Source organism: Chinchilla lanigera, unplaced genomic scaffold (assembly GCF_000276665.1).
Source record: "Chinchilla lanigera isolate Chin_1 unplaced genomic scaffold, ChiLan1.0 scaffold00137, whole genome shotgun sequence".
NCBI classification, from domain to species: Eukaryota; Metazoa; Chordata; class Mammalia; order Rodentia; family Chinchillidae; genus Chinchilla; species Chinchilla lanigera.
In genome coordinates this window covers 2801491-2827198 of record NW_004955538.1, presented here as the reverse complement: position 1 = coordinate 2827198, position 25708 = coordinate 2801491, and the positions used below count along the sequence as shown (strand labels likewise).

The 25708-nt window shown below is 63.9% G+C and overlaps 1 protein-coding gene across 1 annotated transcript in view; it reads right to left on the bottom strand.

Annotated features, from left to right (window-relative positions):
• The window catches only part of Kif26a (kinesin family member 26A), a gene marked incomplete at its 5' end in the record, with an annotated part of 31183 nt that extends 5690 nt beyond the window's left edge, over positions 1 to 25493 (bottom strand). Inside the window, 10 exon segments of the mRNA XM_013507896.1 lie at positions 261 to 423; positions 535 to 697; positions 777 to 954; positions 1055 to 1317; positions 1588 to 1681; positions 2290 to 2502; positions 6005 to 6194; positions 10922 to 11112; positions 15729 to 16163; positions 25248 to 25493. Of these exon segments, the coding sequence (XP_013363350.1) occupies positions 261 to 423; positions 535 to 697; positions 777 to 954; positions 1055 to 1317; positions 1588 to 1681; positions 2290 to 2502; positions 6005 to 6194; positions 10922 to 11112; positions 15729 to 16163; positions 25248 to 25493 (2136 nt within the window).
• Between the last annotated feature and the right edge of the window lie 215 nt (positions 25494 to 25708).

Below are 25708 nucleotides of genomic sequence, written 5' to 3'. Positions count from 1 at the left end.
GTGAAAGGTGCCTAGGAAGCCCCTTGCCAGGGTGGTGCCAATGTCCCGCTGCCCCAGGGTCTGCCATGGGTCCAGGGATCCACCAAGCCCACAGCAGGCAGCTCCGGCTGTGCCACTTGGGAACTCAGCTGTGGCTCCCTGCTCCCTCCTGGCAGAGACCAGGTACCCCAACACCAGCCTGGGCACCCCTGCCTGCATGGAACCTGCTGATAACACAGTAGCCTGGGCATGCAGCCTGGGCAGCAGCACAGAGGCCCCACCTTGGCCTTCTTCCTGCGCAGACGGTGGATGCGGGCGGCCAGCTGCACAGTGCTGAGCGTCTCAGCGTGGTGGGCCGGCGCGTCTGACACGTGGGCGATCATGGTGGTGCGACAGCTGGTGGTGGCCAGGGACTCGCGCAGCAGCACAGTGAGCCTGTGATCCCTGGGGACCAAGGGAGGCACCCTTAGGGTGGGACGCTGGGTGCAAGGGAGACCAGCTGACCTGGAGCCCCGGGCCTGTCCTGGGCTCCACCTGCCTGGCGCCCACACTCACCTGTAGGGCACATGTTTCGCCCCATTGACCAGAGCCAGGATGACACTGCCCAGGGCCGACAGGGACAGACTCAGGGAGCCCCCGGCGGCCTCCTCGCCCCTGCCGGGCGCCGTCTCACAGCTGCCCAGGTCGATGAGGTGCAGGCGGCTGCGGCCTCCAGACACTGGAAAGCAAGGTGGTGGTGACAGCCTGGCTGGGGAAGCCGCCCCCAGGACCCCGGTGGTGGTGGTGGTGGCACTTACTTCCCCCCTGGCCACACTTCTCCACTCGGTACTGGTAGATGTGCAGCGTGAAGAGCAGGTGGGAGCTGCGGCCCCTGTCCTCCCCACCAGCCCGGGAGCTGCGGGCAGCCAGCGCTGCGTCCAGGTAGAAGGCCGCCTTCTCCGCCGTGGGCGCCCGCAGCTCACTTTGGTTCTGCAGCTGCAGGAGGCGGAGGGGACGAGGGCTTTAGGAGCGCAGGCCCAGCGTGGCCCCCACCCCACCCATCCTGTGGCCTCAGGAAGGATGGTGGCCTGCGCACCTGTGTCCCACAGGCCGGGTCTTCCCGTAGGTACACGCCCGGAGACTGGGCATCCTGGACGCTGCTGGAGGCCACGTCAGCCAGCAGGTCCCGTAGGCTCTGGTCCCGGCCGCACACCTCCAAGGCCGAGACACGGATGGAGAAGCGCGTGCCCGTCCTTTCCCTGCGCTCCTCTACCAGGCGGAAGAGCCAGGAGATGGCGCAGGGCACCACGCCCAGGCTCTGGGGTGAGCTGTCCTTCCCGATCATGGTGTACGACTTGCCTAGGGGCCACAGGGCACGTGAGGGTCCACCCTGGTGCCACATGAGCCCTCAAAGCTCAGCTAGACCTCAGGGCCATGCCCAGCCCCGCCCAGGGTTCTCGGCCAGGCCTTTGCCTTCTCTGCAGGCCTCAAATCCCCCACAACGATGGCCCCTGTGCCTGTCACTGTGTCCACGGCAACACCCTCCTTCCCCACCCAGGCGTGGGGCCTGGCCACTGCAGCAGTGAAGGTGGCAGGGGAGTGTAAGAACAGGGTGACCAGACTGCTCACCAAGGCTCCTGTGGCCAAAGGAGAAGATGCAGCCGTCAGCCCCACCGACCACAGACTGGAGCACGTCGGCCATAGTCCCAGAGCAGACCTCGGCCTGGAGGGGACCAAGGGTCAGGCAGGGCCAGGGTGGGGGTTGCAGCCACTGCCTCTGCCCCTCCCGTAAGCCCAAGGCCTGTCAGTCCCCTCACCCGAAGCGTGCCAGCCCCTGGGGCAGGCACAGGACCACATGCAGACAGCACACAGAATACATGACACACACTGGGTTTGGTGGCAGGACATGTGCACACCCCCATTACACATGGGGACACACATTTCATAATGCACCTGTGCACATCTCCCATAAGACACATGGGCACACACACACCACCCCATAGTGCACCTGTGTGCACACACATCCCATAACAAACCTGTGCACACTCATATAAACCATGGCACACCCGTGCACACCCCCCATAACAGAGCTGCTGCTGCTGCTGTGGACACACCGGGACATGACAACACACGTGAGACATGGTCACGCTGTGCAGCACAAGGGGTCGGGAGGAGTGGCTCTGCATCCAGGGTAAGAAGGCGCTGCTCAGAAGGCTTCCCAGGAAGGTGGGCGTGGAGGCCCTGGGGCTTCCCAGTGAAGACAGCGCAGGGGCCTGGCCGGCGACTGGTACCCTCTGCCCTTTCTCCCCCACTCCCAGACTTGACCATTACCTGCTCCGAGTCCGCAGGGAAGACAGCGTCAAAGGCAAACATCCTGGGTACCGCTGTCGTGGCTGCACGCCGCAGGCCCACACCCCCTGCGGGTCCGGAGACTGGGTCGTAGAGGGTCACCTGCTTCTTCCGGGGGTCCACCTTCAGGAAGGACGCAGACTCTGCTGAACGCTGGGCGCCCTGTGTCGGCCAGATGCGCAGCATGACTTTCACCTGGGGCAGGAGAGCAGGCTCTGAGCGCCTCGCCCGCCCAGCTGGCCACTAATTACAGGGCAGGAGGAGCGGCGCGAGTTGGGACGGCGGAGCAGGCCTCGGCGTGGGCACCGACAGCAGGAATGCGGCTGGATCGGCTCCCCATGAGGTCAGCAGGCACGGAGAACACGAAGCCCCGGGCAGGCAGACGGGGCTGAGCACGGGGTGGCAGCAGACTCCGGACACCCCCATGAGCAGAGGAGTGCGGCTGAGAGGAGGGTCATGCCATGGACCCAGAGGCTCTTCTAGGGCCTCCGTCCCCAGCAGTCCAGCCCCTGGCCAAAGACCCTCAGGGCCCTGGGGGACCGGAGACTGCAAGAGCAGCTGCGGATGACAAGTGAAGAAGCACTCATGGCAACGGGCCTCAGAGGGCTGGGAGGTCCCGGTGGGCTGGGGCATCGCCAGGGTCACTGCCTCTGGCCAGGGTGGGCAGGATGAGGGTGGGTCTGAGCCCTGCAGACGGCAGTCACCTGGGCTTACAGCAGGACCCATGGTGCAGCTCTAGAGCACGCAGCACAGCCCCAAATGTACCTATGGAGGGAGCACAGGGCTGACGGGGCATGAGCCAGGGCCCAGGGCAGGCTGCCGCAGGCGCCCCGAAGCCTGTGCGGAGAACAGTCAGCAGGCTTCATCTCATGTGCACACGAAGCCTCTGGGTGGGGTGGCCCAGCAGCCAGGCGCTATTCCCACGAGCACCCTCACAGCCGGGCACCCACTCCAGCTTCTGCTGGAGGACACTGCCGTCCACTCTCTGGGAGACTCGCTGACGGCCCCACGTTGGTGTAAATCACATTACCGGAGACTCATTTCAGAGCCAATATTTTTCACAGGTTTAATTGTAAGTGACAGATACATAACGCTGGCGAAATTGGTTTACCGCAGTAGGGCACACAGGCACCAGCCCCTCCCCTTGGGCGTGGGCGCCTGGACATGCAGACCCCGCCCCCGCCGTCAGGGAGCAGTGGGGAAGATGCTCGCTATTGTGCTGCTGAGGACCTGGGCTCCACCAGGCGAGAATCGATTCTTTTATTCCCCCGACGGCATGAACAAAACTATTTCATTTCCAAACGCCACTGCAAAGCAGACGAAAATGTGCACTTCCGGGTAATTTCTAGCAATTTTCCTCCAGCGTGAACTCCCCACCACTTCAGGAGCCAAATGGGTTCTGGAGATTTGAGAGAATTCCTGGCAGGGAGGAGAGGCCAGGAGAAGCAGGGACGCAGCTCTCACATCTGATGACTGCCTCTAATCCCAGGTCGACCCGCAGCCAGGCAGGGAGGGGACCAGGCAGGCAGCGGCCATCCGGGCCGCCCCCTGCTACCCCCATCCCAGCATCGGGCCACTGTCTGATGCCACAGAACCTGTCATTACAGCGGGAAAATGACAGGGTCTTTGCGGGAGACAAGCTCATTGAGTCTCTCCCCCAAATGTGCAGATATCACAAAGCCGGGGAGGGAAAAACACATTTTGCATAAAAAAAAAAAAAAAGGGCTTCCAGCTCCCTGAGGTGGCCAAGGCAGGCAGGGGGAGGGGAGCCGCTCAGCACCCACCGCGAGAGGGATGTCTTTCTTAATACCACACTATGATGAATTATCTTAAGTAGCACATTAATGTCAGAAATTGAGCGCAATCTAACTTCTTTCCTGTGACAATATTAAACGCCTTTCAAGAGGCATTTCTGACTATGCGACATTAGTGCTAATCACACTCGCGGTAGAGGAGGGGCGGGCACAAGGAGTGCAGACTGCGAGGCTGGCAGCCAGGGCCTGGGCCTTGAAGCCAGACCCCCGGAAACAAGGCTGATGTCACCCCTGCAGAATACCTGGGCAGGGCCTGGCCCCCAGTATCCTGGAACAGAACAGCCGGACCTCCGCGGGGCCCTCCAGCAGTGCTGCCAGCTGGAGGCAGCCCTGTCCTCCACCCACTATGCCATAGTTGGGGAGAAGCCTGGGCACAGGCAGGCCAAGTGTCCAGGCCAGCAGAGGCCAGGACAGGAATCCAGTGCCAGGCTGACACCTGTCCTCCCTGTCCCCAGTCCAGCCCCCTGACACCCCTCCCCCACCAGGCCAAGCCCTGTAAAACCCCAGGCACAGTCATCTGGCCAGTGGAGGCTGCCACTAGTCAAGGGTCAGCCCTGGGCCTACCTACCTCCTGCTCACAGCCTCGCCCTGGGGGACACTGAAGGGACACAGCCCACACACAGGGTGGGGGCAGCCAAGGCCTGGCAGGTGGGCAGTCGGGCACAGCATCCCTCCCCTTGTCCCTCCGGTAGCACAGGCCACCTGCTACCCAGCACCTTCCCAAGGCAGGCAGGGACCTCCCCCGGGATCACGGTGCCACCCTTGCCCCAACCCCTAGGCCGGGTGGCTTGGACAGAATGAGGGGCTCCTGCGTGTCCACATGAGGACCCAGAGACAGACATGGTCAGCTGGACCCAGAGGGGGAGGCAACTGCAGACCTACACAACCAGAGGAGGCTCCAGAGACAGGCAGCTCACTGGGCAAACTCCATGCCCCAGGGCCAGGACAGCTATGGGGCTTGAGGCCAGCTTCCCACACCCAGGCCTAGCACAGCACTGGGCCCCCCATAGGCCACTGCCAGCCCAGGCCTCACGAGAAAGCCATGAGATGAATGCATCCCCACAGGGAGGAGCCTGGCATGTTGGCCTCAAGCCCCCAGTCAGTGTTCAGGGGTACAGGGGGGCCAAGCCCAGAGTGCTGTAAGGCCCTGGCCCCCAGCCAGTTTGCTCCAGACCCCCCCCCCCCCGCACAATCCCAGGGTAGCAATCCTGGCTGTCCAGGGTCCGGAGATGCCTGTGAAGCTGGCCCAGGGTTACAAGGGCTGATGGGATAAGAAGAGGCCACCCAGGTCAGAGCTGCGAAGGCCCGGCAGGCACTGGCCATGGCTAGAGGAAGAGCCCTCTCAGCCTGGCCAGGCCAGGCCTCTGCCAGCACCTCAGCTTCCTCTCCAGACCCCAGCCCTGGGAGCTGCAGCCCCTGGGAGCTGGGGCCAATGGCCTGCGCTGACCACCTGTGCAGTTGGAGCCCCCCGGGCCAGTGCCCCCTGCACAGGGCTGGGCAGGAGCAGGGCAGCCCCAACCCCACCATTCCCAGGGAAAGGTCCAGGAGAAGCCCAGCGTCCAACCTCTGCCCTGGCTGTGGCCCTGGCTGCCGACCCCACTGGGGCAATCCCATAATTCCCTGCCCTGCAGGACTCAGACTGGGTGCGGGCACTTCCTGTGTCACCAAGGTGCCCCGGGACCCGTCTTCCACAGCCCCAGCCCCACACAGTTCCCCAGGCTCCCAGGTGCCCCTTGGCATGACTCCCCGAGCCTCAGTCTGCCCATCTGTACCCATGCCAACCAGCCTCATCCAGCCTGGAGAATGAACCAGGCCCCGATTTCCCACAGCTTCTGTGACCCCCAGGTCCCTCCCAGGGTCACCCAGCCTCGCACCGGGTCTACCTTTCCGAAGCTGCCTGGGTTGTCCTTGGCCTTGGAGGCCGCCCTGAGCAGGCAGGGTGGCACTGGGGGTGGGCACAGCTGAAGGACACCGCTGAAGTTGGTGGGGTAGGTGGAGGCGTTGCGGGGTGTGGGGGTGGGTGCTGGGTGGTGCTTCTTGCGCTTGGAAGCCAGGCTGAGCTTCTGGGCGGCCCTGGGGAAGAGAGAGTGGCTCAGCGGGCCCCGCGCTGTCCTGTGACCGCGCCACTGCGTCCACACACACCCCGGGCCATCCCAGCTCAGGCCCGCCAGCCTTGCCACAGAGTAACAGCCAGAACTGTGGCTGCGCACACACACTTCTCAAAGTGGGGTCCCTGGGGCCCCCGGCATGCCCCTCTGCAGCAGCTCTGCTCAGCACACAGCAGGCAAGGGACAGAGAGGCCAGGCAGACAAAGCAAGTACCCAGGCTGCAGCAGCTGCTTGCAGGCAGCAGGACCTGGGCACGTGAATTTGGCCTCCCTGTGCCTCAGTTTCCCCCTCTCTAACATGGGGGCCTCCTGTGTGGACCCAATGAGCAAATATACTCACGGCATTCAGCATAGCACCCCCACACAGGAGGCGCTTAACTAATGCTGCTATCAGGGTTGGTGCTCTGCATCAGGGCAGGGACGTCCCCAGACCTGGAACCTCTGCTCCAGCACACCTGGCTCCGGCACAGGCTCCGGGTGCCAACACTGGGCCCACCCGAGACACACATGCACACACACACGCACACGCACACGCACACGCCTCGGCTTGCACACAATCCAGCCCCTGGACCTGGGGCCTTCCTGCAAGCTAACTTACTCTGCTGATCTCCAGCCTTTCCCAAGCGTTCCCCAGCCCCAACTCTCCCTCCCACTGCACAGAGCTGGGGTCCACAGGGCCATGCCCCAGAGTTCTCCCTCCCAGGACCCAGGGACACCACTCATGAGAAAATGCACCTGTGGCCCCCGCAGGCCCCTCTCCCTGGACTGGTCACCTCCTCCCAACAGAAGAGCCCAGCAGCCCCCTCCACCCCCATCCTAAGTGCCCACCTACTCCCCGGCCCCGTGGGCCTCTCAAGGAGGACAGGGTGCAGGTGGCTTCTCTGCAGCCCCTGACGTCCCCCCAGGGCTGTGCCAGCCTCCGCCCCGCCTCCCACCGCAGGGGCGTGATCTACCGCGCACTTTGCTTAACTCCTCTCATCGTTAATAGGAGTTGTCTTTTAAGACACCCCAGGGATGCCTTCCTTCTCTCGAGGTGTCATCGCAGAGAATAAAAGTAATCTATGATTCATGCCGGAGCCACGGCGGGTGCTCCTGTCGCTGGGAAGGGCCAGGTGAGGGGCGGAGGTTGCAGGCCGGGGAAGGTCTCTGGTGGCAGTGGAGGTGTCTGGACCCTGCAGACCCACAGCCTTGGGCATCGTGAGCACCCAACACCCACACCCCACTGCCTGAGCCAGGGGCTGGCAAATCCCACACACGGCAGGAAGCCACGGACAGAGACAGGTAGCACTTCGCCCATAGCAGTGTGAAAAGTCGAGAGAACGTGGTCCCCAGGAAGTGGTGCAAACCCCGAGGACCAGGGAAGGGGCGCAGGCTGCAGGGTAAGCAGTGTCGGCCTGGGGCCCATGGTTGGTGCTCCACATTAGGGCAGGGATGGCCTCGATCCCAAACCTCGCCCCAGTGGCTTCCCCAGCAGTCAGCAGGAAGAAGCTACAGGCCACCTCAGAGACCACAAGCACAGACAGGGCAGCTCCACTGCGCCCACCCAGCACTGCCCAGCCCTGGACTCACAGGAAGGACACCTCAGGCCAGGAGCCCGGCCCACCCAGGCAGAACAAGGAGGCCCAGGCAGGGTCTTGTCTGTAAATGGGGGCCACACCTGACCTGGGATTCAGGAAAGGGCTCTCACAAGGCCTGCTGGGCATGGAGGGTACATCTCACCCCAAAGGGGACGGTCAGCCATGGCCAGCCCAGCCCTACCTTAGGTCACTGGCTCAGGGCACAGCCTGCTATGGGGGCAGTACCCCTTGCACCCACACACCATGCCCCTAATGTGCAGGGCACCCGGAGGCAGGGAGGACTGTGAGTGGCCAGGGGCACAGGGGACTGCAGCAAGGTCCAAGCAAGAGACCATGGCCGGCTCCACTCCTCTGCGCCCTTCCAGGACCAGAGGTCTGCAGCACAGACCTCAACCACACCAGGCTACCCTGGGGACCCAGGAGCCTGCACGGTAGGTTTCAGCCAGGCACCTAACCGAGTGCCTCCTCCCTGACCGCCAACAGCCCCAAAGGGCTGGGAGCCACCAGGCCGCTCCCCAAGCACCCGCCCAGCCTTCAGGTACCTGCTTTCACAATGCCTGTCGCTGCTTGAACAGCACTTCCTCCTCTGATGAAATCCAGGCCCTGTGAGACCGAGACCAACTCCCAGCAGCCCGTCAACACCCCACGTGGACACTGTACCTGGCTCCTCAGCCGGCAGAGCTTGGGAGCCAGGCCTACACTCTAGGCACTGCCTGTGGGGGTGATCTTTGGCTTCTGAATGAGGTGAAACAGCAGAGGGTGACACTAGGACCCACCAGGGCAGAGCTTCCCCACTGCAGAAGAACGGGGCCAACAGGCTGGGCAGGCTGGGCCTACCCTCTGTCCACTCAGGACCTGACCCCACAGTACTCCAGCCCTTCCCCACATCTCCTGGGACCTCTCCTGGAGGCCACAAGCAGGTGACAGAGAGGCTCTCCTGCCTGCCTGGCAAAGATTCCAGGAGTCCACACAGTGCCCGCCCTGGCCCTGCCCTCTGGGGTCAGCCTGGATGCCCAGGCAGACAACACAGCTCTCCAGGAGCCTGTGGGCTGTGGGCACAAGTGGGGGGCTGTGCTGGCAGGAAGCCACACTGGTCCCCACCCAAGGCCAGCCCCGAGATGCCTGGATTCTGGGTCCCAAAGGGCAGAAGGGCAGGCATGCAGGCAGCGCGACAGGGTGTGGCACAGCGGGGAGACCGCAGCTGGCTGGGCAGGTGCTGGCACAGCTGCCCAGGGAGCAGGAGGACTTGGGTCACGGATACGGGGTCCACAGGACTCAGCGGCAGCGGCCCTGCTCTCAGCCCTGCCTCCAAGTTCTGGGCACTGGCATCCTTGGCTTCCCATCCAGAGGGAAGGCCCGAGGTGGGCAGAGGACCCGGAAAGGCTCAAGGCCGGTGCTGGGGAAGTACTGGGGCGGGCAGGGGCAGAGCCAAGACTCACCTCAGGGCTGCAGGGTCCCAGAACCCCACTGCTGACACCCACCCCACTTTGCCTGTTCAGCAAATGCACCTGCTGGCTCCTACTCAACCCTCAGTGCCCACCCCACAGCCCACAGCAGGGAGGCAGACCCCTGCCAGAGCCCCACTGCCATCAAAGCCACCTCCAGGTGCCCCTCCCCAAGAGCAGGGTGAGCAGGCTGCCTGCCCCCCAGTCCTGGGGTGGAGGTAGAGGCAGGGACACAGGACACTGCCGGGCATTGGCCTTTTCTCTGGGGCAGGAGCTGGGCCCTGCAATCCCTCTGTGCTCTGGCCAATTCACTGCCCCCTACAGCTGGGACATAGCCCCTAAACCCCTATCCTCTCACCCCTGCTGGCTAAGGACCCCAGCCCAGGGCCCACGGTGGCCACCACGGCCTGCTGGGACACCTACCCAAGCAGGGCCTCGCACGCCCCCCACTTGCAGTGTGACTCAGAGTGCCTAGCTGGCTGGAAATAACTGCAGCAGGCAGGCCCGTGAAAATTTGCCTCACGGCCCAGCTCTTGTTTCTTCGTTTCTATGGCAACTCCCCAAGGTCAGCGGTATGGCTCAGGCAGAGCAACACCAGCCTGGTTCAGACAAAAGGCGGCTGCTCCGGTCGCTAATGAGCCGGCGTGGGGGGCCACCCTGCCAGGGCTCTTCTCCCCTACGAAAAGACCCGCCCCCCCCCGCCGTAGCCACAGGGCCTCAGGTGCAGGTGGCCCCCAAGACATTCTTTCTTTCCAGAGGTCCCCCCCATTTCAAATCCTCCTGCCACACAGAGCCCCAGAGTCCGGGGCAGAGTGGCAGAAATGGGGACTCAGGGTGTGGGGCTCACAGGCAGCAGCTTGGAGGTCTGCCCCTCCTGGCCCCCACCCAGGGACACACTGCTGGCCACCCGCCACCCTCCAGGCCCCAGCCGGCTCCCTGCTCCTAATTGGGGTGGCGACTGAGGCCAGCCTGGTGGTGGGAGCAGCACGCAGCTCGGAGCGTGTCTGTCAGCCGCGACAACGCCCTCATCATATGCCCAGTCACTCCCCAGCAGGCCTCACGGTCCCCCTGGAGCTGCGCTGATAAGGCAGCCTCCTCCCTCGTGCTGCCCAGTGATTCAGGGACAAGTTTATCAGCACCCGCACGGCTGCTAATGGGACAGTGACCCACAGCTGTACACGCCATTACCACTCATTACTGCGATTACATCCTGTAATCCGCACCCCAGACCCCCACGGGGCGGGAACAGGACGCTGAGCCCAGGGTTGCAGAGCTGAGCGCTGTCTGCTGGGCTGCTTCCCTCGGCCAGGCACCGGGATGGCTCCACTGCACACGCAACCCCCCGCCCCCTGCGCACCCACGCCAGCTGACACCAAGCACTGTGGGGCCTGGAGCGTGCAAGCCGTGGCCCTGTCCCTCCTGGCAGACCGAGCTCAGGCCTGCGACAGAGCCCAAGGGGCCAGCACGTCCTTGTGTGGTGCCCAGGAGGCCAGTGGACAGAAGGATGAGCCACAAGGGCTGCTGCATCCCTGCACAGCTCCTATCCACTCCACCAGGCAGCGCGCAAGGTCATCGTTCGCACAAGAAAGACCTCAGGCCACCAGAGGCCAGTCCTTCTCCCTGAGGTGCCCCACCCCACACACGCTGCTCCCCGCCACCCCGAGGACGTACCTTACGAAGAAGGAGGCTGCAGCAGAGGGACCCGGGGAGCCCCCTGCCGAGGTGCCCGGGCCTGGGGTGACCAGAGTCGATGTGCAGGCCCCCGCCTGGCCCCATGACTTGGACAGACCATCAGGACCCACCACGGGGGTGGCGTCTCGGACAGAGTCTGCCACCGCCACGGCAGCTACGGCCGCCTCAGCCTGGAAGGAGAGAGAATCCACGTGAGGCAGGGGAGGGTGGGCAGAGGCACCCATTGCCCCGGGCACCAGGAGCTTGGGAGACAAGCCATGCACACCAGAGCTTGAAAAATCCCCAGCCCCAGGAAGCGGGACCAAAAGACCCAGGTCTCCAGCTCAGAGCAAGTGGGAGACAGAGGTGGACACTTCCAGGCCTGAGCTCCTGGCCCTCCCACCACGTGCCCAAGACGCAGTGACCACAAAGGTCCAGTGGACGGGGGTGCCCCGCACCGCAATGCCCCAGGCCTCCTGAGAGCCCCCAGAGTTGTCACTGGACAAGAAGCCACACTAGATATTTGGCCTCGGTGCTAACTGCCCTGTTTGATAATGTAGGATGCTCTAAGTCTGAAATATTGCTCTAGCATTTCCAACTAATTAGCTAAAATAAATTCCAGAAGGGAAACACCTCATGCTGAGCTCAGATGTAGTGAAACACTCCAGGACGTCACCAGCACGCCCCGGCTGGTGCCCTAAACAACATCTGTCTGCCCCTCGGGCCTCAGACCTCTGGTGGGCAGGTGACTGTCTCCTTCCCCAGGGCCGCTGTCCCCATTCCTCCACAGTGCCCAGCTCCAGCCAGCCTGGGGTGCATCCATGGCCAGACCCAGACTGCTCCATCCAGGTGGGCAGAGACGACAGAGGCGAAGTCCAGTGTCCTGGAGCCAAGGATCCAGTGTCCTCAGGGTCTTCCAGGGGACACAGGCAGAAGCCACAGGGAGCACTGTGGCAGAAAAAGCCCCTAGGTTCTGGGGGAACATTTGTGACCATCATCAGCAGCTCCCCCACCATGGTGGGTGTCTTCTTCCCAGCCTGTGACCAGCGCCAGCTTCCAAAGCCCTCTTGGGACAGTGAGGAGGAAGAAGCCCATCTATACAAACTCACAACCAGCCCCAAGCTCAGGCCTGAGGAAGGCCAGCACTTCTTGCCCTGGCTATGAGAAGGAAAGGTCAGCTGCAGCAAAGGGCAGACGAACAGCCTAGGCAGAACCTGGCACGGTGCAGCACACCATGCCCACCACCTGCCTGCCAGTCAGGAACTCCTGCACACCTCTCAGAACCCAGCCTGGCCTGCTCCACCTTTCATGAGAATTCCTTTCCTGTCAGTGCATGTTCCCTGAGAAAGACCTAAACTCCCGTGCAGGACAGAGCAGCCTGGGGAAGGATGGATCTTAAAGTCATAAGGTGGACGTGCACCCCCCGGGGGCAGGGCTGCGCCCAGCTGCTCCTGGGACGTGGGAGGGGGTGCTCAGTCACAGCCGGTGATAGCACCATTGCGCCTGGCCTGGTCACACCCAGCTCCCCGCTGCCTGCAGGTGTGGGACTGAGGCCACAGGGGTCTCGGCAGGGCCAGAGCCGCCCCATGGCACCCTACCCATGCCCAAGGGCCCAGCCACCCCACCAGCTCCTCCTGCATCTCCACCTCCAGCCGCCACTCGGTGCCACCTACGGCCACCAGGCCACCCACACTGACCTGTCTCAGGAGTCCCGCACCAGCCGCGGCTCCACCGTCCCACGGCTCCGACCACCGGGACGGCCACTGCCAATTCCTGCCAGAAGCAGAGCCCAAGCATGCCAAAAGAAGCCGTCCCAAGCGAGAGGCAGGGTGGGAGGGAGGGGACCACACACGGGACAGGAGGGGAGGGGGCCAACAGAAAGCGAGATGGAGGTGCCACAGCAGCAACGAAAGGAAAAGCAGGAGAGAGGAGAGCGTAAGGCCGGCTGCGGCCGGCACAGCCAGGAGAACTGCACCTGCTTACCACCCCCGCCGACGCCACAGCCCTGCCTCAGTGGAGCCTCCCAACGTCAGCTGGCATGGGCGGCTCCCTGGAACACCAGGGTTCCACGGGACACTATCTGGGAAACACCACACTCGCCCTTTCCCAGGAGCCCTCCAGGCTGACCACCTCCTAGCCAGGGTTCACCCAGGGGAAGACGGCGCCTGTCAGCCACACCCACAACGCCCCACAGCGCCCGAGGTGCTGAGGAGCAGAGCTGGGACTTCAGGGCAGAGTCACCCGCCCATGAAGGCCCAGGCTCCTCAGCCAGAGGCCCCCAGAACGGGCAGGCAGGGTCACTGCAGGCCTAGGGGAGAAGGAGGCACCCTGCCCATGCCCGCTCCACAGGCAGGGAAGCAGGCTCCCATGAGGGGCCCAGCCAGGTCCGGGAGCCAAGCCTGCACATAGCAAAGCCCCCGTTCCTGCTCCCCCAGACCCTGGCACCCCTGCAGGAGCCACCCATACACCATAAAGAGAGGGGGAACCCTGTTCCTCAGGACCCCACTGCCCTGGGGGCGTCCACTGTGTCCCTGCCCACCTGCTGAGGAGCTGGCAATGAAGTGGTCTCCGTGTCACCCCTGCCCCGGACACGCCAGGCCCAGGCCTCTGTCCAGCACGGCCAGGGCAGGTGGGCACGACAGGCCTGCTATGACATCAGGGCGCCCTGGGCACACAGTGGTGGATGACCCAGAAGGTGCTATGAGGTCCCCAGATGCAGGCTCAGGTTTGCATGGCCAAGGGCTGCTACACCTGGACTGTCACGGCAAGGCCCCTGCAGGGCCACCCAACAGGCTCCAGCCCTGGCTCCCCAGCCCCTATCACCTGCTGCCCCTCAAGGGCAGCCCTCCGGCCAGGCCCAGACACTCCTCCTCAGCACCCCGCCAACCTCACAGAGATGGCAGTGCCCACCGAGTCGAGCCCTGGCCCTCCACTCTGTGTCCCAGGACAGCAGGGGCTGAGCCATCACCCCCGAGGTCAAGTGTGCCTGGGATCAGTCCTGATATTCACAGCGCATTGCTCCAGAAATACTTCAGTCTCGAGCGAATCAGGCAGTATTTTAACACTCCAGGGTTACCTCTAACAATTGATGTTCGGATCGGGGATATTACCTCATCTGAGTCCTGAAGTTCTATTTATGGTTCTAATAATCTCCCTATTGATTGCTGGGCCGTTCCCTAATTATAAATCCATTCCCCCCTACCAGAAACACAATCAATGCACACATAAAATGGGGAGCGGGTGCCCTAAATGCCTGCGTTTTATGGCACACCGGCTGCCAGCAGGGACACACTCTCCCCGTTAACCCCAGGCCCCATCCCACACCAAGACGTAAGACTGCCGACATCGACATCGCCAGGCTCAGTGCCCAGCCAGACACAGGCTAGGACAGGCCGGAGAGACCACAGAAAGGGACATGTGGGGCCCCTGTCTTAGGTCTTGGGCCGATCACCTCAGGTCTCCCTTGGGGCCCGGCTCAATGCCCCCTCCTCCAGGAGGCCACTGCCTGCAGCCCTAGCACGCTCCTCCCAGGTACCAGCGGTCAGGCCTCCCCAGGATGAGAAACAGAGAGTGCTGTTCCTGGCCGCTGTCTGCAGGGAGGCCACTCCGGGGGTGAATCATCACACCAGCGGGAGGTCAGCTATGGTCAAGAGTTCTTCCCTGAGTGCCCTACACTCCCCGCCTGATGACATAGTGACCTCGAAGGCCCAGCCACAGCAGGCCAGGAAGCTGGGACAGGGGCCTCTGCCCGCACCTCTGCCCATACCCTGAAATGCCACCAGGAAGGGAGACCGAGGTCCAGGGCCCTGAACTCATTTTAGAGTCCCCATAACCACAAGCTGCAGGCGCCTGGGGTGGACAGCCCACAGCCATCCACAGGTCCTCAGCCCCGGAGGCACTGCGCGGCCACGCACATGCGTGCAGCACCACTGCTGCCGACCTCGCACCCCTGGGCCCTGCCTTCAGTATCTCACACCTCGGGGCTCGGCCCAAGGGTCTTGACTCTGCTCCCCACAACCCCAGACCCACAGTGCTGAGTGCAGGGGGGCTGGGCAGAGCACTGGTGGCTTGGCCTTAGTCCCCAGCAAGCAGGTAGCCACAGCCAAGGGTACAGTGCCACCTGGAGAAGCTGTCTGAGCCAGGCGGGAAGTGCACAGAGGGTTAGCAGGGCCCAAGCGAGGGGTGCTCACCACAGCCAAGCCTGCTCGCTCCCCAAACCCAAGCCACAACTCCCAGGATCCCAGGAAGCCCCGACACTGGAATCCCTTCTCCGGATGGAAAAGGGGGTTTGGAGGATGCTGGGGAGACCCCAACCAGCCACCCTGGGCCAAGGGAAGAGCAGCATCTACCTGGGCCCCTTCAAGAACACTGCGGGTCCCTAGGCAGGGCCACCCAGAGCCAGCCAGGGAAGCTGGGCTTCCGTCGGGAAGGGACATTCTCCATGCACTGCCCTTGTCTCCACAGACACCAGGCCCAGCGTGGGAGGGGGCTTGGCCTCACCCTAGGCCCCAGTCTCTGCCGCCCAGCCACAGGAAAGCTAGTGCCACCTGGATAGTGGCCAGGGGGAGCCTGGTGTGGCAGGGTCCTCACAGAGAGCTCTTCCCTCCTGCCAACCCGTGCCCCTCCATCCCCCACATCACACATGGTCTCAGGAAGGTGGCCCGAGCTGTCCCCAACAGGTTGCAGAGGGCCACCTCAGGGCTCTGACGCAAGGTGTGGGAATGTCTGGGGACCCCCACCCGGAGGGCATCGGAAGCCCCAGGCCTGGAAGGAGCCCAGCTCTGACCTCAGTGTGCCCAGCACTCACCAGGCAAGTTGGGGGCAGGAAGCCGCTGGCCCTTGAGACGTTCCATGCGCCCTCAAGGCAGGGCTGCGCCTGGATTGTGACCGTGCTCAGCGCTCCGCCTAGGCCTGCAGGGGCCACTGACACCTGGACGCTGGGCCCAGCCGGCCAGGCCAGCCCCTTCCTCCGGTCAGGCAGGGTGGGCGGCTGCCTCTCTGTGGGGCCGGGCGCATCCCTGGGACTGGTCATGGCCCCAGGGCCAGGGGGTACAAGGCCTCCTCGGGGGACATCGGGGTCCTCACAGCTGGCAGGGGACTGCAGCAGGCGCAGAGCCTCTCGGGTGAGCTGGTGCAGGTGTGTGGCACAGGCATCGCAGCGACTTTCGGCCTCAGGACGGCACGCGGGCAAGACCCCAGGCACCGGGAGCTTGTCCAGGAGCAGAGCGGAGAGGCAGGGATCCTAAGAACAGCAAGGGACAAAGACACAGTCAGCAGCCAGGTGGGGGCAGCCGCGCAGAGCCAGCTGGCCACCCACCCTCACCACCGCCACACCACGTGGCCGCAGCACCAGCCATAACTGATTAATAAGCCCCACACGGTTTCATCCACATGGACCCAGCAGGAAAATAATTATTGGAGCTTAATAGTGAGGTTCACAGTGCCCTTGATAACCGCCGCCTCCCCCATCGTTAGCCGGGCAGCAAGAAGACGTGTTGGCAGCGGCTCCCAACAAGCGTGTGGCCACGAGGCCCCTCACCCCTGACTTGGGGGCGCTGCAGACACTCATTGGCCTCTTCCAAGTGTGCAGTCAGCCCTGGGTGGCCAGCAGGAAAATGAAACAGGACTACTGTGGAGCGCAGGAAAGGCTGCCCTTTTCCTCACATGGCTGGGTCTCCAGGGCCGCACCTGACCAGCACTGCCTGAGCATGGAGGCGCCAGGCCACCGTGTGCCAGTCACAGGCTCTTGCAAGGCCCCCAGACAGTGCATGTGCCCGGGCAGGTGGGGGAAAGGGCAGAAGGCACGCAGGAGTCAGGACACTGAAACTATGCCTTTCCGCAGCCTTGGGCAGAAGCAGAGCTCCACGCCAAGGTTTCCACCGTGGTTTGGATCAAGGCCCCCGAGTCCCATGGACCCAGAGGTGGGGTTCAGAAGGAGATGGGGTGCAGTTACAGTGTGGCTTCCCTCTGAGGAAACTCGCTCCAGAAAACTCTCCCAGGGCCTCAGAGACGCACTCAGCTTGCACACGGGCCACGCACGTGCGTCACCGGCATGGCAGGCTCAGCACTTCCTCCCGCTGACCTCGTCCCCAGGGAAGCAGCACAGTCGTATGGACAGCAGCTCTCTAAACTTCAAGCACAAGCCAACTGCCCGCAATCTAGCCAGCCCCCCAAGTGGGATGCACACAGCCTAGGCCACCCGACTGGAGGACACCCCAAGACCCCAGGCACACTCCCAGCCTAGCCTCCTGCACCTCGCCACAGGGCCACACCGGCCTCCGTGTGGGCTGCTTCCTGCCAGTGCCCCCCACTGACAGTCCTGCAGTTCTTTCCTGTGACGAGAACCAGTGACACTGTGCCCCACCATGGACTGGGTGGGCTGAGGTCCCCAGCTCCTCTCAGGGACCTTCTGGGGCCCCCCAGACCCTACCCCATCCTGGGTCTCCCTCCCAAGCTGGCTGGAGGGAGTCCCCTGCCCCTGCCCCTGCTTGGTCACAAAAAAGACCACCGTGTCCCCAAACATGCCCTGTTCTGAACTGAAGATGAGGCCACTGGCCCCTGAGCCTGCCCTGTGGCTGGTGGTCAGTCCTTGCCAGGGGTGGCCAGCATTGTGGGGAATCCTGGGGCTGCCCTGAGCAGGGCTCTCTCCTGCTCATCTCCAGTGCCAGCCCACGGCCCCAGGGATGCCAAATCACATGAAAGGATGACCCACACAGGCCCAGCCTCCAGCCAGCTGGGGGCTCGAGGTGCTTGCCGGAAGCCTGGACTCTCTCCAGCTCTGCAGTGCCTGGCAGGTCTGGTCCCGACCAGCAGCTCCCCGCCCCACACCCCTGCAGGCGTTCCCGGAGCTCAGCCCAGCAGAGGGAGGGTCCCCCACCCGGACCCCTAGAACCCACAGGTAGCCCTGCCGCTCCACCACAGCAGCGCAGCACCAGGTCCACACTGGGCGCCCCACCCCCTCCCAGACAGCCAGCACCAGGGCCCCAGCCCGAGGGCGAGGGCGGCTGGGCCAGCTTCCCTGTGCTCTGATTGCACTGCTTTTCCACTCTGCAGGAGGCTGTGAAGGGGAAGGAAGTGCCCGCCCCACTGCAGCCATTAGCCCAGCCCGACAGGCCGGCCCAGCGCGCCCAAGCCCCACCCGGCCAGCAGCCTTTGTTCTGCTGGCCGCCAGGGAACTCGCCTGTCCTGGGGACCTCAGGCTTGGGGAGCCCTCTCCACCGCTCCATGGCTTGCACCACAGGAGCCAGGAAGGGAGTGGGCAGCGGGGAGGGAAGGGGCCCCTGAGGACGCACAGCACCTTCCTCCAGCCCGCGGGGGAGCCAAAGGGAGGTGACCAGGACCTGGGCAGCCACAGCCAGTGCCCAGCTAGGCCCCGCTAGGGGTTCTCGAACGCAGGTCCTGTCCAGGCCCCAGGATGTCACACGGGGCCCCAGGACAGGGTAGGGCTGGCCACTGAGCTCAGTCCCCACTGGGAGGCCCACACAGGCTGCCAGTCACTGCTCAGTACCCACCGCATGGGCACCGTAGCCAGGGACCTGCACCCCAGCTGCTGCACGGGCTCCCGAGAGGCTGGCCTGTGACCAAAGCCCACTTTCTTTCTCTTTTGTCAGTACCGGGCACAGAAACCAGGGCGGTCACACTGAGCACAACCCCAGCCGTTTCCTTTTTTATTTAAAGACGGCCTCACTAAGTCATTAAATTCCCCGGGTTCGGCTCAAATTTGCCATCCTCTTGCCTCAGCCTCCCAGAGTACTGAGATTATAAGACTCAAAGCCCACTTTGGGCACAAGCATCTCTCCTGGGACAGGACCCAAACCCACCTCACTCCCAGGGGACACTGAGCCTGACGCCAACCAGGCCACCTTCCCAACCCTGGTCGCACACCAGGACAGCGGCCCTCGCAGTCAGGGACCCAGACGGGGAAATCGCTGAGCTCCGCTCAGGTCTCTGAGAAGCACACAGCCTGTGCCGGGGCCAGCATCTCTGGGGCCAGGATAAGCAGAGCCCAGCCCGGAGACCCCTTGTTCGGGGCCCAGCTGGGGCCCCACAGCACCTGCTCTGTACAGCCTGCTGCACCTTCAGGATTCAGTGCACACCGAGGGTCAGGGTCAGGGTCAGGGGGGCCTGCTGCGGGGCCCCAGGTCACTGCCCAATCGCAGGGCCTGCTGCGGGGCCCCAGGTCACTGCCCAATCGCAGGGCCTGCTGCGGGGCCCCAGGTCACTGCCCAATCGCAGGGCCTGCTGCGGGGCCCCAGGTCACTGCCCAATCGCAGGGCCTGCTGCGGGGCCCCAGGTCACTGCCCAATCACAGGGCTTCGCCCCAAAGCCCGGCACAGGCTGCCCCTCACCCTGCAAAGCTGGGGCCTTCAGAGAGACTAATTATTCCACCGCAAAATATGACAATTTCTCCTTTAGGGTCTAATTAAACAGATATTTTACTTGCATTTGGAAAAATGTTTTTCTTAATTTGATTCAATTTAGCACCCCTCATGCCGAGGGCTTCCTGGAGCCTCCCCTACTTAGAAATGATGGTTTCTCATTTCTTATTTCCTTGCTGGTGTCTCTGAGCTGAGGTAAGTAATCCTTCTATTTTCTCCCAGTGCCAGCACCAGGAGAGACCTCACATCTCACTCCAGGGCTGGCCAGGCCCCCACCCAGGGACAGCATAGGCCCAGCCCTGTCCTGGTGGTAGCAGGGATCCACACCCAGGTCCAAGCAGCCCCAGATCCCACTGCAAGAGAGCCTCTCTGAGCCTGTCGCCCCCAGGGACCCCACAAAGGCATCCCAGCACCCATGGGCAGGGCCAAACAGGACCAGAGGCCCCCAGAGCCCTGGGTCCCCCTGCCCTACCCCACAGTGTGAGTGAGGACCCCGTGGTCACCGCCCCCTCCACCTCGTCCTTTCCCTTCCCAAACAAAGCCCTGTGGGCTGTGACCCTGCACCGCCGCTTCCGGAGTTGACAACAGGTCCAGGAAGGGCCCGGCGGCTGCGCCCACAAGCCATGCAGCCAAGGACGCTCCGGGTCCCCTGCAGCCTGGTGGGGTGGAGGCACGGGCTGCACTGACTTTCCAGCCTGAAAACTGGCAGTCACACCTCAACTGCCCAGCGCCCTCTCACGCAGCAGGCATCTCACTCCAGGCCAGGGCCCCATCCTCCAGGCTGCAGCGCGAAGCTCCTGGCAGCATGGGCCTCCCCCAGGCCCACCCAGCACCAACCAGCGCCATGCAGCCCAAGACCTGTGCCAGGCACGGCCCAGCTGGACCATGCGGACACAGACTGGTCATTGAGACCCTCCTCCCTCAAGGGCCTCTCTGTTTACCCACTGCCCGGCAGGGCACTGGGGCCCTCAAGGATAAAGGCCTCTGCTGGAGGTTGGCAGTGGCCCCACCCCAAGCCAAGGCCACAGCACACAGCCTCGGCTCAGCTCCAGGCGGCCCCTCTCAGCCAGCACTGTGGACACTGCCCCTGTGCAGACGCTTGTCTCTTTGGACTGAACGCTGAACCTCGGCTGTCCCTCCCCAAAGCACGTGTCAGTGCACAAACCAGAGGAGGAGCAGCGCCGCCGAGGGCCAGCCCTGGGGCTCAGGTGAGCGGCACCGTGCCTCCCTGCACCCGCAGCCCGCGTGGGGACAATGGCTTAGCAGGTGCGGGCGAGCAGGATGTGCGGCCTTCGCTGCTTCCCAACTCTGCCCCAGGCTCTTCTCCCTCCACACTCAAGAGCAGGGTCCCCTGAAGGGACAACGCCAAGCCCGGCCCAGGCGTTGCAAGAGCAGGCCAACCTCCCTCACCAATCCCCCAATCCCTGGGCAGGACAGGCCCGGCAGCACCTCAAGAGCCATACACTACTGCCGGGCACCCCAGCCTCTACCTCACCGGACAACAACCACTCTGCCTACAGTGCCCACTGCGGAGGGTCAGAGGGGCTGAGACACCTCCTCCCTGTGCACAGCTGGACAGCAGAGCAGAGAGTACCGACGCTCAGGCCCCTGCTCCAGCCTCACCCTTCACCACCCAACTGGCCCCTCTTGGGGAGCCCCTGAGCTGATCAGGGACCCTAGCCCCACCCCCAGGAGCAGAATGGTGAGAAAGCTGGGAGCAGATCCCAGAGTTTCCTCCAGCTGGAGCGGGTGTGGGGCAGGGCAGGATCCGTGCTGGGGTGGAAAGGCCCTTGACCAGGGCAGTGGTCAAGCAGCCAGAGCTGGAAGGCTCAGGGAAAATCACTCGGGCCACCCAGCCCCAGCTGGGACCACCAGGAAGGTGCAGAATCCCATCTGGAAGGCCGAGCCGGGCCGTAGCTGCAGGCCGAGGCTGGGGGACAGGGCAGGACATGGCAGGGTAGTGCCAGGCAGGCTCCACCCAGAAACATGCAGTGGCTCGGCCAGCCCACCACCCAGGTCCGGGGTCATGGCACACAGTGGCAGCCACGTGTGAGGCTAGATACTGCCACCCTATCCAGCAGAACCTGGGATGCCACCTATGGGGGATGCGACCACAAGGCTAGGAGCCCTCCCAGGGAACACGGGACACCCCAGGCTCACCCTGCCTACAGGGGCACCAGAGAAGGCGCCCCAGCCCAGGACAGGCAAGGGTGCCCACTCTGCCTGGACATAGGGCCTCTGGGCTCCACCCAGGGGGAGGGGTGGGAAGCCAGTACTTGGGCTCAGTGACAGACAAGGCACTCCCAGCCACGGCCCTGCAGCACACAGGCCCCCATTCCAGAGGCCGAGCGACAGCCAGACACCTACACACACTCAGGTCAGCTTCACTCTGCTTATTCGTCAGGCACAAAGATCAAAACCGCCTCCAGAAACTACACAATACAAATCAGAAACAAAACTACACAACTGGACACAGCCTCAGTGAAAACACACAGAAATGACCAGTTCCCCTAATATGTGTGGAAGGCCCCACTCTTCGAGAGTTGCGTGGCTAGCTGTGGGCCTCCCGGAAGGCACAGCACAAGGGAAACTAAGCCTTCCTCGTTGTTTCAGACAAGAACCAGCTCTGCCAACCCTCCCAGGACACTCCGAGGGAGTCCTGGCCTCACTCACTCCAGGCCGTCTTGTGCCCCGCTCCCCTTCCAGCCTGGGCAGAGGGCAGCAGGGCCAGCGACCACACTCAGCCAGCCCTGCCCAGAATCCCCGCCTTATGCAGGGGCGCGTCCTGGACACCCAGCCACCGGCACCCACCAGGAGCCAGCACTCACCTCTGCCCAGCCTGAGCTTCAGAGGGGCACGGCCCACTTCCCCGGGCTCAGTCTCCGTGAAGCCTGCGCAGCCCCAGGCCAGCAGCGCAGGTGAGACAACCGGGAGGGAAGGTCCTCGTCCCACCCCACCCCACACTGAGCCAGCCTGCTGGGGAGCAGCCAGCCCAGCCTCCCCCCACACCTAGGCTCCTGAAAGGCCTGGGGGCCCAAGCCCCATGGGTCCAGTCCCGGATCCCTTCCCAGCTGAGTCACCACCCCTGGCAGGAGCCCAGGGAGCCCTGGCCCCTCTCACACCTCCCCGGGTGCCACTGAATCCAGGGCACCTGGGCGCAGCCGAGGAGCCTAGGCCCCGCCCTGCAGTGCCTGAGGCAGGTACTGCGCCTGGCACGTCGGGGAGCCCAGGCCAGGCTCCAAACAGCGTGGGGGGCACAGCCGCAGCTGGGGGGTCTGGCCTCGGGGCAAGCATCCAAATCAGACCCTGGAAGCCGCAGACCCAGGAAGCAGGGGCTCCGGGAAGTGACAGAGTGGAGTGGAGAGCTGCCGGGTCCCCGCACGCCTCACCTGGAGGCAGACAGGCACAGCCATGACGGGGCCCAAGGCCACACACCAAGCCCAGGCCGCAGAGGCAGGAGTGCGGGTCAGGTGCCAGGAGGCCCATAGGAGCCTGCACTGCCGAGGAGACAGTAGCCCCAAGTTGCACCCATGGGTGGCCTTGGCTGCCTGGCGACCATCTGAGCAAGCCCTTGGTACCACGTTGGCGCACGAGCATCCACAATGCCATGGAGCCCTGGAGGCCGAGAGAATGAGACCCCACCTGCAGCAAAGGCTAAACAAGAACTGATCACTTCCCCATCTGAGTGATAATCAACTCAGCACCGGTACTGACACCTCAGACGTCACCAGGCCTCTGGAGGAGTTCCCACACGGACGGCTCAGGCAGCAGCTGGAATGGCTCCCCATGTGGGACCCTGCCCCGTCACAGCAGGGAGCAGCCCTTGCAGGCCACCACCGTGAGGACACAGAGCCAGAATCCAGCCCCAACAGCCCTCAGGGTCACTTAGCCTGGTCACTCGGTCATTCAACAAACATTTCCAAGTGACTTGGAGCCCATGCCTTCCCTAGCAGTAGTCTGGGGTGACACTCCAGACTGCCGTGGGGACAAAGTCTGCTAGAACTTGGTAGCGACCCACTGCAGCAGTGAGGACACGGGACGAGGAGCGGCATGAGGCTCAGGTCCAGCAGAAGCAGGAGAGGCCGGGCTCTGGGCTGTGCGTGGGGACCACAGGCCTGCAGGGACATCTCAGAGGCAGGGCAGCTGGGAAGGGAGTGCAGGGAACCAGGGACGCTGAGGGTGTGGGGAGGGGACCTGGAGGGCAAAGGTGGCACCATCCTTGGATCAAGAAGGACAACAGAGCAGGAAAAGGACACACACTCCCGGCACCAGACAGGGCTGAGGAGAGGGGGTGGAGGGCGCAGAAGGCCTTAACTCCAGGCCACCCTACGGCTGCCATGCCAGGCGGCCCTGTGACACAGCAGAAGCCTTCACAGGGCTGCCAGGTCCCCAGCAGGAGGAGCAGAAGGCAGATGATGAGGGGGACCCACAGGTCCCTCAACCCCCTAGACCGCCCCTTGCCATTGAGGTTCAGCAGTGACCTAACAGGCCTCTAACGGTCAGGCCCAGGCCCAGCCCCAGGACCATCCTGGCCAAGTTCTCTGTAAACCAAGAAACCCCAGGGAAACCCCAGCACCCCAGCTCTGGATGCCTAGGATCACCATGGCCTTGGGGAACAGAGGTGCACCCACCGGGTCCCAGCCAGTCAGTCATCGTGGTCCTACCCCAAGGGCACACAGCTCACCCTGGACACTGGCAAAGACACTGCTGAGGTCCCAGGGTTGCAGGATGGCCCCAAACCCTCCTCAGCTGTGGAACCTACAGCTGGATAGCGCTCGTAGCACAGGCCTGGCGGCACACACGGAGGCACAAACCACAGAGGAGGGTCAGGGCCACACACAGCACTGGCTCAGGACCCGGGGCTGCTGGTGTCACAGTCAGCCACCCCAGTCCTGAAGAGCAGCAGCAGATGTCAAAGCCAAACTCGGGGATGTGGAGATGGATGGGGACCATGCTGCCGGGTTCTCCAAGCAGAGATCTCCAAGACACCCCAGATGGGTGACCCTGCATCCACCGGATCCCATAACCAGCACCCAGCAGGCCCACACAGGACCAGGCCAGGCAAAGCAAGAGCAGGGAGACCAGCTGTCAGTAAAGTTCCTCTGCTTCCCTAGCCTCAGCTTCCCGAAGGCCCTCAAAAGCCTGTCACCAACAGCACCTAGGACTGGCCTCCTGGTCCTCTCCCCTCCCCGGGGTCCCTGGAGAGGACCCAGGATGAAAGCCAGACTGGCACCCAGGCCGGAAGGGAGCTCAGGGTCTCTTGTCTCAGACCTGTGGCCCACACCCTCCTGGAGAACTGTACTCAGGGTCCACGGGGATTCTGCGGACTTCCCCGAGCTCCTCCAGCCGGACTGCAGGCCGGCACATGCTTCCTCTGGAGACCCCCGCCTCTCCCCGGCCTGCGCAAACTTCCAGTGGCATTGTTCCCTGAACAATGCTGCCTGCTCTGCAGCCAGGCGAGCCCACTGGCCGGAAAGCCCAGCGCAACTCTCTCCCACCAACACCCTGCCGGCAGGGCTACACCTGGGAAACCCAGAGACCCCAGGACCCGTGGGGTCGCCCCAGCTGCAGGGGGTGGCCACCTCTCCCTCCACACTGTCTGACGCAGGTGAGCCATGTCAGACACCTGGCTCAGGACCTCAGGGCCCAGGGAACCTCTTGGCTGGCAGAGGAGCTCCTGCCCCTGGCTGGGCCTTGCAAGCAGGCTCCCCTCCCCCTCCCACACAGCGTGGCTTCAGCTGTGGGACCTCTGTGCGGAGAGAAATGCCTGCCCAGACCCTCTCCTACCTGCAGCTGGACCCCAGGAGGAGCTGCCCCAACTCACACACCCCGTGTTAGAGGGGAAACTGAGACCCAGAGCCACAGGCGGCAACAGGACCCGCTAGAACCCGGACTCCTCCCAACTCCTAAGGTCTCTCAAATCTGGGCCCTGGAGTGTAGGCACTTACCCGGAGGGGAGTCCCGGGCCCGCTGACCAGCTTCCACGCCTGCCGCTTGAGCTCCACCAGCTTGGTGTGGCAGTGACGGCACCAGCCGCCCCCACCGGCGGAATGTCCCTGCTCTGCGCCCGCCCCGGCCCCCTCGGGTGCAGGGCGGCTGCCGCATGGGTTCGGCTCGGGCCCGGCAGGCAGCCTCTTGCGCGGGGACACCTCCAGCAGCGGCAGCTGCTCGCGGGCTAGGCCACCCTCAGCCACCTGCGGGGTGGAAGTGCAAGAAGACAGTGAGCCCGGCTGCAAGGAGCCGCCACCCCGGGACCCAGCGAGCCGGGCCCCAGAGCGACGCTCTCGCCAAAGTTAGAGCCCTGCGCAGATCTGGCGCCCCCTTCCCGTGCACAGCGGGCCGCCCGGGCACAGAGGGCGCCGCTCACCCCGCGAGCATCCTCAGCACCCGGGGCCCCGAAACGGGCGCC